The following is a 12,859-nucleotide window of genomic DNA, read 5'->3' on the forward strand; positions in this document are numbered from 1 at the left end:
AATCGCGTTAGCTTGGTCTAATACTAGAATGATATCTAGTTTTCCTACCCTATCAATTTCTGCCGCCGCTTGCCTAGCTCCATTACAAGTGCTTGATATATTTTCTGTCAATCTCCACACTTTTTTTTTTTTTTGGATAATATTGAGAAGAGGAGCACGGTCGGACAAGTTAGGCTTTCTTGTTTTTTTCATGATACCCCAATCTATATCTTTAAACTCTCTGTCATTGGGATCAACCATATCAATAGAACAGATTGTGTTGGATAACAAGTTAAGTGAAGCATTGAAATCAGCTTGGCCAAAATCTATTCCTTTACTCGCACGGCAATTTTCTTCAACATAAGCAAGAAGTTATTTGCTTTTCTTGCGCTGGAGGTCTTGATTGGTATCGAGTTTCTGAGTAGTGAAAATAAGCATGTTGCATATTTTTCGAATATTTTTCCACGGCCTTGAGACTGGCATCCAGGCCAAACTGAATTCACGGTGCTCGTGGGACGACATTGCATGAGGAACTGTTCGATTACAGAATGATGAATCATGGTCTAGAAGGATAGTTTTGACCATGCTTGGAGAAAAAACCACTACTGTGGTCACCTGGCAAGTTTTAGACTCATTATGGGGCCATGAATCTTGGCGAGCTCGAGCAGTGACTTGTGAGGTTTGTCACCCAGTTCCAGTAGGTTTCCGATCACCGGATAAGGCCTCGGTCCTGGTGGAAGCTGTTTAAGACTTCCTCTGGAAATGAAACTTAAAGCCTTCACCCAAACCAATGTGATTACAAGCCATAGTATGAAGCTAATTAACGAATCAATCTTTGAAGTCAATATTTTGATTTCTCTTTATTTGAAACTCTCATCAACACAATCCTTCACTTTCTTATATAGTAGCTGGAACTTGCTTTCGCTAGGTTTTTGTAAGACAAATAATTATGTTCAGGATTTACGCGCCACTTTCTTATTGGTCATTTGAGTAACTTGGTCTATGAAACTCTGATTGATGCAAATCTGATGTTTATGAAAATTCTTAATTAAATTCATCTTTCAAAAAGGCAATTTGGACTCTACACATTATAGGTAAGTTGCATACTTTTGGAAGATTTTTTCAGTGTTGTTAAGACAGGCAGCCAAACCAATCCGGATCCACGGTGCTGGTGGGCAATGATTGCATTGTAACCTTTCAAATATTCAAATTACAGAAAGATGATCATGGTTTTAAAGGATACATTTTGGCCGCCTAATGTTCAAAAAACCATTCAGGTTTCCAAAAAGGCATAAAATTTACCACTGAATGTTTGAAACGAGCATTACTGAACTGTTTTACTTTTGAATCGATGAAAATATAGTAGGGAATATTTGTAAAATAATTTATTATTGTGTCATATTCTTCCTACCCATTTAAAAATATATTAGTTTATTTTCTTCACAAATCATATTTTTAACATGCTTTTATTACATTTCTTGAAATTTTGTAGTACTACCTCTAGAAGTGTATTATTATCTATAGGTGGCAATTTAAGTGGGCTAAATTTTTTACACGTTTTCGTTATATCTTCTAGAAACTGTGTACTATTACCTCTAAAAGGGTGTTATTATCCATAGGCGGCAATTTATGTTGGCTCATATTTTTAATATATTTTTATTATATTTTCAAAAATTTTGTAATACTGTCTTCTTAAAATCTAATCAATTATGTTTTAAATATAAATAAATAGTTTTTAAACTATGACGATTGTAACATGTATCTATTAAATAAGATATAAAACGACATAATATATTTAATTGACTAATTAATCATGTCATAAATGAGTTATTGTGTTAGAAAATTTTAAACTTAAACTATTGTCACAAATACAATCCATCTAATGATTATGTCAAATTTAAACAACTACACTGATTTAATCGTGTTCCTGCTGTGTCAAATTAGAACACTTACAATTTATTATATCTTCTAGAAATTGTGTATTACTATCTCTAGAAGAGTATTATTATCCATCAGTGGCAATTCAAGTTGGCTCATATTTTTAATATGTTATCTAAAAATTTTGTAGTACTACCTTCTTCCACTCTAATAATTTTATTTCAAATATAAATAAAATATTTTTAAAGTATGATGAATGTAAAATATATCTATTAAATAAAATCTAAAACAGCATAATATATGTAATTGAATAATTAATCATGTCATAAATGAGCTATTGCATCATAAATTCTACACTCAAACTTGACATGATTATTAATCTAGTTTCACAACTACAATCCATCTAATAACTTTATACAGATTTAATCGTATTCCTATTCATGTCAAATTTGAACACTTACAATTTATTATATTTTCTAGAAGTTTTATACTACCACCTCTACAAGAGTATTATTATCCACAAGTGGCAATTCAAGGTGGCTCATATTTTAATATGTTTTATTATTTTTCTAAAAAAATTATATTACTACCTTCTTAAATCTAATCAATTTTATGTTAAATATAAATATATAATTTTTAAAGAATGACAAATAATATGAGATAATATATGTAATTGAATAATTAATCATGTCATAAATGAATTAGTGTGTCAAAAATTCTAAACTTGAACTTGACATGATTATTAATCGAGTTGTCACAAATATAATCCGTCTAATAATTGTGCTAAATTTGAACATCTACACAAATTTAATCGTGCTTGTGCTTGTGTCAAATTTGAACACCTACAATTTATTATATCTTCTTGAAATTGTGTACTACCACCTCTAGAAGTGTATTATTATCTGTAGGTGACAATTCAAGTTGGCTCATATATTTTTATTGTGTTTTCTAAAAGTTATGTAGTACTACCTTCTTAAATGTAATCAATTATATTTTAAATATAAATAAATAATTTTAAAGTATGATGAATGTAACATTTATCTGGTAGATAAAATTTAAAACGAGATAATACATGTAACTTAATAATTAATCATGTCATAAATGAGTTATTCTGTCAAAAGCGCTAAACTCAAACTTGATGTGATTATTAATTGTGTTTTATCACAAATACAATCCATCTAATAATTGTGTCAAATTTGAATACCTCCACCGATTTAATCATGTTTGTGTTTATGTCAAATTATACCAACTCTATCTAAAGAGAGTTTATCTCCAACCCACCTGACAGTTTGTGGAAATTCATGGAAACATCAAGGTTTTCAAAAATGACAAAAAGTGGTCTGGTAAATTTTATCTCCACCTACACCGATTTAATCGTGTTTGTGTTTGTGTCAAATTTTACCAACTCTATCTAAAGAGAGTTTATCTCCAGGGCACCTGACTTTTTGTGGAAATCCATGGAAACACCAAGGTTTTCAAAAATGACGAAACGTGATCTGATAAATTTTATCCTTATTTAGTGATGCAGATCAAAGAAACCCTATAATTCCATGTCAAATTGGATACCAACATAAGAATATCTTATTAAATATGTATCTTATTTTAAATTCTATTCATAGTAGCAATTGTATCATTTGAGTATGTTTATTTATATCCTATTTAGACATGTGTTCTTTGAAAAGCTTTGAGGTAGAGCTGTTTTCTAATAAATTTTTGTTTCAAACTTTGTCTGAGTGTTGAGGTTATTTCTTGGTATTTTGAGAAATAAATGAGATCGCGCAAATATTCTCATAAGCAATGTGAGTTTACTTTTATTTTGTTATTTCAAAAATTTATAGACTAGACAAAGTATTGAAAATATCCCTACACCTATCCATTGATCCATTGTCAATTGTACCTTCCACAAAATTAGTATATAGATCATAAAAAAATAAAGTTATAGCCAAGGAAAAAAAGAAAAAAAAAGAAAAAACATAACTCCTTATTGCTATAAAACATAGCTCATATATATATAACCCTTCTCTAATGAAACTTTATTGTTTTGTCTGTTAATGGCATCTTTATTTTGTTAAAATGAGGATGTCCTTAATAGAGAATATGTGTGTATGTATGTATATATATGAACAACAAAGGATTTGATTCAGGAATTTCCAAGAATGATATAAGCTAATAATCCCCTAAATCAAGTCCTGTCACTACTACAAAAATGGGCTTTACTGACACTAAATTAGTGTCAGTAAGTACTTTTCCTGACACTTGTTAATTATGTCAGTAATGCTCAAGCCAGAACACACTGACATTAATTTTTAGTGTCAGTGATTTTTGTATCAGTAATTCATGTCACTATAGTATCACCAAAATAATGATACGATAGTGTTAATATTTGATGATACTATTTATATGTCAGTGATTTATGTGACTATAGTATCAATAACAAGCTAGTTCGATAATATCAAAAATTATTCATGTCAATTTAAATATTTAGTGTCAGTATTTAATAATGTTATGCAGGATTGGTTAATAAATATTTTTTATTCTAATTATATTTTTCTTGAATGTTTTACAACCAAAAGAAAGCTAAAAATATATTAAATATATAAAATGTCGCAATATAATTCACATAATAAACATCCCAAATACATCACTCAAATTCACATGATTCAACTACACCACTATCTGGAAAAGAAAAATATAAGTACTAAATTAAGTTTTCAACAACCACAAAGTACTAATTTAGTTTCCACCAAAAAGAAGCACAAGAACATCACTCAACATCCATCTGCAGCTTCATTTTTTTCCCACCTACAACAACATAAAATCAATTAGTATGGAAATAGATTATGGAAAACAAATTGATTGTGAGTAGTTAAACAGAGCAATTGAAGGATGTTTCAACAACTAATAAAACAATAAGAAATAAGATTACAATAATACTGAAAGTTATAGAAATAAAGAACCTTAGCTTAAGTTGTCTGAAGAAGCCATGTTGGATAACCTGCTACAAGTCACAGAAAACAAAACATCTAAGTCAATCTAATTAAAAACTTCCTATTTTTTATAATCAAACAACAGAAATCTGCAATCAAAACATCCATTTGCCCACTCAAACTTTCAGCCTTAGTATAAACTTCTTTCACTTTAATCTCATAAAACTTGTCAAATTTATGAAACTCTCATCAAGCCTTCTAAAAAACTACTGCTCTCATTCCCCTCCTTCCTCAACAATCCTCAAAAGTATTTTCATTGCAAAATAGCCCAAAAAAATTATAGGAGTTGTTTTGACTTTAGAATAGCAACAAAACAGCCCCGGGAAATCTGTAGGGGCTGTTGTGCAGTGAAAACAGCCACTAGAAATTTACAGGGGCTGTCTTGTTGTTGTTCTATAGTAGAAACAACCCCTGCAAATTAACACTTTCAGATGAATTAGAAAGGAAAATAATGTTACCTATGATAGTCATCATTGTTGAAGTCATAGCAGATAGCCTGCAAATTAACAATAATAACAGCATTTACATCAGTTTATGAAACTGCTTTTATTGGTTTTTTTTTTTGCAAGGATATGTATATAAATAATAGTGCATTTAAACTTACATATATAATGTATCTTAGACCAGCTATTAATGTGGTATAGTTTTTGTAAAGTACCCTATTTACCTCAGAAACTTCACTTTCCTCTATGCCAAGATTTTGAATCATCTATTATACACAAAGTAAATTTGTAGAAACTAGTTATACATTTGTTAAACAAATAAACAACTTAAATGACAAAAGTTTACTAACTGAATAGAAATGCACCAAGGTCATTATAAATTGGCACTACTTATTGAAATGATCAACAACATTGACACTAACACCTCATACATGAATTCAGATTTTAAGCGTATAAAGAGAGTTCAAATGAATGATTGCTTATACATTTTATAACAGATTTTACAACAATAAAGTAGATAAATGGCAACTCTACTAGAGGTATGTTTCTAGTATAAGGAATCAAGCATAAGTAAAGGAGCAAGGTAGTATCTTATCATCCGCATAATCAACACACCATGACAGATATCAAATCAAATAAATACTACGAGTGCTGAATGGAAGAAAGAAATTAAAACATTTTCTGTAAAATATTATTATTATTATTATTATTATTAATCAATAATAGGTCTTAATATAAAGCAAAAAGTTTCCGATGATAATATCCAAAACTATATAGTCAAATACTCAAAAGCTGAAACCAAAATATCAGAAAAAAATTTATAAAAGCAATAACAATAAACCTAAGCAGTAAACACAACAGACCCACCAGCTTTTTTAATTTTCTTCTTGGCTGTTTTGGAAACACTTCACCACAACGAGTTGGTTCTCAAGCAAATGGCCCTTACCCAAAACCTTAAAGTAGCCAAACTGAGTCACATCGATCGTGGGAACATTGTCTTTGGAAGCCTTGGCTTTGACCTCCTGAGGTACCATTGGCCAAAGCCTTGTTTTTTTTTTTGATCCATGACAATGAAAACTGATCTTTTATATATTCAAGCAAATGAAGCGAAACCCCTGCTCAAAGATACCATAAAAACTAGATGGCAATTTTGAACACTAGTGTCTAAAGCCCAGAGGCCTATGTATTTGATAAAACAACTGACGGAACACTAAACACATAATGTTGAAATTCAAAAGTTAAAAGGGTCAAACAGAGAATTGAAACATAATATGATTCGCCCTTAAGATAAATTCTTGGCCCTCAAATCACATGCAGAAGCAAGCTACAGTGAAGAGAGATTCGGAAGAAGCACTGAAAATGCCAAAAGATCGAAGTTGCCCTTCTTGAGAAAATCGACCTTATGATTACTAAGGCGATTAAGGCAAGACAACTACTACACGAACCCTAAAAATGGAGTTGCTTACCTTCTTCAGGGGATGCGGGGCAAATTAAATTATTACAATATTACTCACAACTCAATTAATTTGAGTATTTGACTAATCTAATTCAGACAAAAAATTAATGAAAAAATTAAAAAGTGGAATCTCAACTCACTGTCTCAGGCGCCCAGCGCGATAGCTACGGCTGAACGCGGCTGCAACGGCAATAATTTAGACTGGAGGGTGAGATGGTGACCAGAGACGGAGAAAGTGAGAGCGACTAAACGAGCGTGAAAGAGAGGGGTTGCCGCTGCTGTGTGTGCCTTCAGAGAGAGAGTGAAAGCGAGCGAGCTACTGCAGTGTGTGGTGCGACCTGCTGGGCTGCCCTCGCACGGGCTGCGTGTGCCGTTGTCATCGTGTGTGCTGGTAAGGCCTTAGAGAGGGGCTGCCGCTGGTTAGCACTTAGGGAGAGTTAGGGATTTAGGCACTTGGAATTTTAGGGATTTGGATTTTAGTTTGTTTGAGAGGGAACACATTTTGGTGGAGGGAGATCAAAAATTTTGTGTTAAATTATAGCAAAGGGTTTGTAGCTAATTATATACGGTTTAACCAAACAAAGAAAATATGCACACAAGTGGTTTGTAGTTTGAAATTAAAATTTTAACTTCGGAGATATTGAGTTCGAGTCCAAGTAAAAACATAATTAGAATTATATTTGTTTTTATCACTGATACTAAAGTATAAGTAATTACTGAGTTTTATGCTACTGACACCTTAGTACCAGTGATTTATGATAAATATTTGTTAAATGAAAAAAATGATCCAAATGTATACCATTACTGACACTTTTTACAAAGTGTCAGTAAAGGTCATTTTTGTAGCAGTGTGTGAACCCTAATCTTGTTGACCATGATTAGTATCTAATAAAAACACAAGAAGCAATTATACAAAGAAGCAATGAAAAATCAATTCTAACCAAGAGAAGCAATCAAAAATCAATACTAACCAAGAGATTACAATGTTTGGCCATAATTATGTCTATATCTGTTGGTTAAAAATTAGTTTTTCTTATAAAACTTTTTAGGACGGATCTCATACAATACATAAGAATCCGTAATGTAGAAAATCATACATTGACAATCCGACTTTGCTTTTTTGCTAAAGTAATTTAGGATTCCAAATAATGATCCATCACCACGACTCATGTTAGATCACGATCCGTCACTACCACTCCTGTTAGATCACGATCCATCACCGAGATCACGATCCGTCACCAAATAATCTTCCAGCTATGACTCAAATTTGATCAGCACTGGACGTGTGGGCATCCGTTTCACTACTTCCAAAACAACCGACTTCTTTTGTAGTGTTTTTCTCAAAATGGGTATTTTGGAATCATGTAACTTTTCTTCTTGAGAAAAATACACTTATATAAAATTTCTTGTAAAACCCTAGATATGTATTATCCTTTTATTATAATTCAAAATAATAAATATTTTGAATTTAATATTATCTCTCCACTTACGTGAAAGTGGAGATCATGTGTAACCACTTGTAAAATAACACAAGGCTCCATTTGCACATAAATATAACACATAAGGTCTTAACAAATATTATAATTAGGTTTATCACCTAATATGCCAGTTTTCTGTTTTTAGGTCCAGTAGTGGTACAATCAATTAAATGAGCTAACCCAGGGATCATTTAGGAACATACAATAGTGGCTAAAACAATCAAGCCTGTAAATGAACAAGTCTAATCATTTAATTCCAACTCTACTCCACTATAAGATTGGAACTGACCTCCATAATCATAATTGTATACTCGAATAATAATTCATCCCAAGCCACATTGATCTCTTTACTGAATAATTATTTGTACCACTTCATTAATTAAATCGATATCTCAACTGTCCAATCAATTTAATTACTCCTTGATACTTACTGGTTTGACACACTTTGACCAGAGAATTCTATGATCAAGCGCCGAAAACCCATCAAGAGATGTGTTGTACAAATTCTATATTGTTAATCTATAACTTCAATACTCATAATTGCTCCCACCAAGATACTGGGTAATCTTGACTACAAGTATGTGTCGTGCCCATCGGTAACTTAAATGGAATAACAATTACAATCATGAAATTATAACTAACTCAAAATTAAAATTACAGTAAAATCAATACCTATGAGATTTAATAAGTCTGACAGTTATTACAAAGTTAATTAAATCTCATATGTGATCCTGTTCAATGTAGTCGTACTACATCAATAAATTCATACATGATTAAGACAAATCATTCAATGAATTTATTACAGTCTATACCTAAATAAAGTGCCCAACTTTATTTATCAACTGCGAACTTAATTTATTTAATTATAAGATAACTTGTATTTATGTCTTCTGTGAATCTATATGGTGATCACATAAATACATATAATATGATTAAATGGACTTTACTCAAAATATTAATGCAACTATGATACTTGAATAAAATACCTCATTTATTTTATTAATCAGAAAAATTATTTATTACAATTAAATAAACACATATGCTTTTAAAGAGCATATTTTTCTAACAATTTGGCCATAATTATGTCTACATCCATTGTGAAAATTGAAGAGAGCTTTTACTATCAATGATTTTACAGATCTTTGCAGATTCGGGCCGAATCTGAAATTTCTTGCCATTCGAACTACAAATAGTCTTACGGTTTCCTTGGTGCTACATTATTAAATTCTTATTTAGTAGTACACATGGATGAATTGAATGATACATAGGTGCTTCATTCATTTTCTGGAGCATTATGAGATGTTATGATACAGTCAAGATTGTCAAAGTTGGCTGCATCTAGAAGTGTTTGGCATGGCTGCATCTAGAAGGGTTTGACATTTGAAAGAAGAAAATGGTGCAGCCGGCCAAAGAAAAATGGTGCCATCCAAATGGAGAAAAAGAAGAAGTTGGTAACTACATTTGAAATATATAAATATATATATTAATTTAATAGCCATTTTTTAGCTATAAAAGGAAGAGCTCCCTAATTCATTTGAATTTAATTCCATCGAGAGAAATCTTTCTTTCTTTGAGTGTTGAGAGTTTTCAAGAGTTTAATAAACTCTTGCGTGTCTAGTGAGTGAGAGATTGGGTGTATTGGGGTTTTGGGTAGTGAGCTAAAATCTTACAATACTTGTAATCCTTATTTCACTAGTAAAATATTTCCTTCTGTCTTCGCCCGTGGATGTAGGCCAAAAGCCGAACCACGTAATTTTCGGTGTCCTCTATTGTGCTTGTTCTTTATTTTATTTCTAATTTTATTTTAGCTGTGGTCCTGCTGCACCCACCAATTTCCTAACAAAGATAACCTCAAGAGATTTTCAAGTTAGTTTATTTCTATAAGATTACAGATCTGAAGAAGTGAACTTATATTCTGAAAATTTATTTGTTCTTGGTCACGTCATCCATGCATGCTTTTATATTTTTGGGTTGCCGTGGACCAGCAGTTGAGTGGCCCGCTCGGCTCAGCCTACAAAATAACAGAGTTAAGTTCCTTGACAAACAAACTTGATGCCCGTCTGACTTGTTATACATAAATGACAGATAATCAACTGAGGCTAATCCAGGTTCTAAAATTACTCTTTGGGTTGAGATCTCTACAAGCCGATGTAGTTTAGTGCCGAGCTTGGTTCACGGCTAGTTTTTATTTGCTTTTAGTACCATATGAGTTAGTCTACATTTCATTCAAAGAAGATTGTGCTGTCAGGCAGAACGACATGCATGTCTAAGGGCTATGGCATCCCCAAATTATAAATTACTTTTAAAATGTCATTTTAGAATTGGGCGAAATGTAAATACATTGAGAAATTACCAATAGCGACTCTGAAATATTTTGAGATCATTTATATGACAATTTAATCTATTAAATGGATGGTGATTTGCTCACAAGAATCAATGATAGATGATTTTGGAGAGATGAAAGAATCGTAAATTTCCCTTTTAATGTATATATGAATTAGATGATATAATTATATATAATTAGATATCAATTATTTTATTTATATTTTTATATGTTTTAAGATTTAAATCATATTTATGCTATTTTTGTTGCAATGTTTTTTTTTTTTAATTTTTGGATTCAAATTAGTACTACAAATTAACCGTCAACCAAAAATTTTGATTCTGACTGCCCCCGCACAACCCCCATGGAAATTAAATTGGCCAAACGCTATCTCCATTTAAGAAGTTACCTATATATATCCATTTATTGTTATTGAAGCAAAGGAGACTAAAACACAGGCACTTCTCTGTTTATAAGTACACAACTAAAACCTCTCTCTTAGTTTTCACATTACCAGTATGGAAATTAGTATTGTCTCAAAAGAAGTTGTGAGGCCATCTTCACTCGATGTTCATCTTTTAAAACCATTCAAAATTTCTCTTTTAGATCAACTCACTCCCACAACTTTTTCTCCACTGATACTATTTTACCCCATGAGAAATACACATCTAAAGGGTACCCAAATCTCAACTCAACTCAAGGAGTCACTCTCAAAAACCCTAGACCGCCTTTACCCTTTTGCAGGAAGAGTGAGAGACAATCTCATCATCAACGATTACGATGAGGGAGTTCCACATATTGAAACCCGAGTGAACACTCATTTATTTGAGTTTCTTCAAAATCCTCCAATGGAACTATTGGACCAATGTCTCCCGTATCCTCCATTCAGTTACCAACCAAATCCAGATCAAGTGCCCCAAGCAGCTGTACAATTGAACATATTTGATTGTGGTGGCATAGCACTTGGCTTGTGCCTCTCACATAAGATCATTGATGGTGCCACAACAAGTGGTTTTCTCAGAAGTTGGGCTGCAAATTCTCGTGGAGCTTGCCATGAAGCAGTGACGTACAAAAACTTATCTGAGTCATCAATCATTTTCCCTCCTCAAAACCCTTCACCAAATCACCATTTATCCGTAATGGAAAAGATTTGGTTCAGAGAAGCCAAGTCCAAGACAAGAAGATTTGTGTTTAACGCGAAGGCCATAGCATCCCTAAGGTCTGAATGCAAAGGCGAACGTGTCTCCAATCCAACGCGCATTGAAGCATTGTCAGCATTCATTCTGAAGTCGGTCATGCTGGCTCCAAGATCAACAGCAAATTCACGGTTTGTATTACATCAAGCGGTGAACCTTCGAAGATTAACAGAGCCAAGATTATCGACTTTTAGTGTCGGGAACCTCTTTCTGTTCGCAAGCGCAGCTTATAACATGGAGCATGCAGCAGAAATGGAGCTGCATGAATTGGTGGCACGTATGAAGCAAGCTGTGGGGAGTATCAATCGTGAGTACTTGAAAATATTGCATGGTGATGAAAGTTTTCCAAAAGTGTGTGAGTATATAAAAAAAATAGAAGAGGTTTCTACCCACAAAAATTTAAATGCCATCATATCTTCCAGTTGGCTCAAATTTGGATTCAATGAAGTTGATTTTGGGTGGGGGAATCCAATTTGGAGCGGCATTTCTGGAGAATTTGGTTCTTTCCGAAACTTGACAATTTTTAAGGAAATAGGAAGTGCTGATTATGATAATGCAGTGGAGGCATGGGTGACATTAGATTAAAAAGAAATGTCTGTATTGGAGCATGATCCTCAGTTTTTGGCCTTTGCTTCGCCGAATCCGAGCATTATTATTTGATGTTTGTCGATTCTGAATTTTTTGTGTTCCTGATGAATCACGATCGATGCTACTGGCTAGCCAGTGGCTAATACTAAGAAGTTGATGGTGATGGTAGATTTTGAAGATGGCAGCATGATATGCTGCAATGAAATAAAGGTTGGTGTAGTGAAAAAATAAAAGGGATAACGTCTCCGGATCCCTGTTTTTTTTTTTATTGATTTTAAAAGTTACGGTATATAATTTATGTATTTTTTTAGCCAATAAAACCATTAAAAAAAAACGTGAATTGTGATGGATTAATTTTCAACTATAGGATGGCTAGTCGGTTCATTTTCAAAGGTTCTACTAAAAGAAAAAATTAGTTTGAACTGGCGGACTGTTTTCAAACAGTTAGCGTTATTTGACTCATTACCCATGTTTAAATCCTGGCGAGATAAGTGACAACAAAATAAATTTAGATATTGCCAACTCTTTTAC

At 32.5% G+C, this 12,859-nt stretch overlaps 1 protein-coding gene across 1 annotated transcript; it reads left to right on the top strand.

Annotated features, from left to right (window-relative positions):
• The first annotated feature begins 11,062 nt into the window (after nucleotides 1–11,062).
• Nucleotides 11,063–12,325, top strand: LOC127899280 (vinorine synthase-like). The gene has a single exon (XM_052432626.1). It carries the CDS (start codon nucleotides 11,063–11,065, stop codon nucleotides 12,323–12,325), a length of 1,263 nt encoding a protein of 420 aa, XP_052288586.1.
• The last annotated feature ends 534 nt before the right edge of the window (nucleotides 12,326–12,859 follow it).

Source organism: Citrus sinensis, chromosome 8, assembly GCF_022201045.2.
Source record: "Citrus sinensis cultivar Valencia sweet orange chromosome 8, DVS_A1.0, whole genome shotgun sequence".
NCBI lineage: Eukaryota > Viridiplantae > Streptophyta > Magnoliopsida > Sapindales > Rutaceae > Citrus > Citrus sinensis.

Coding starts and splice junctions, on each gene's coding strand:
- LOC127899280 (XM_052432626.1), top strand. CDS start 11,063: ATGGAAATTAGTATTGTCTCAAAAGAAGTTGTGAGGCCATCTTCACTC.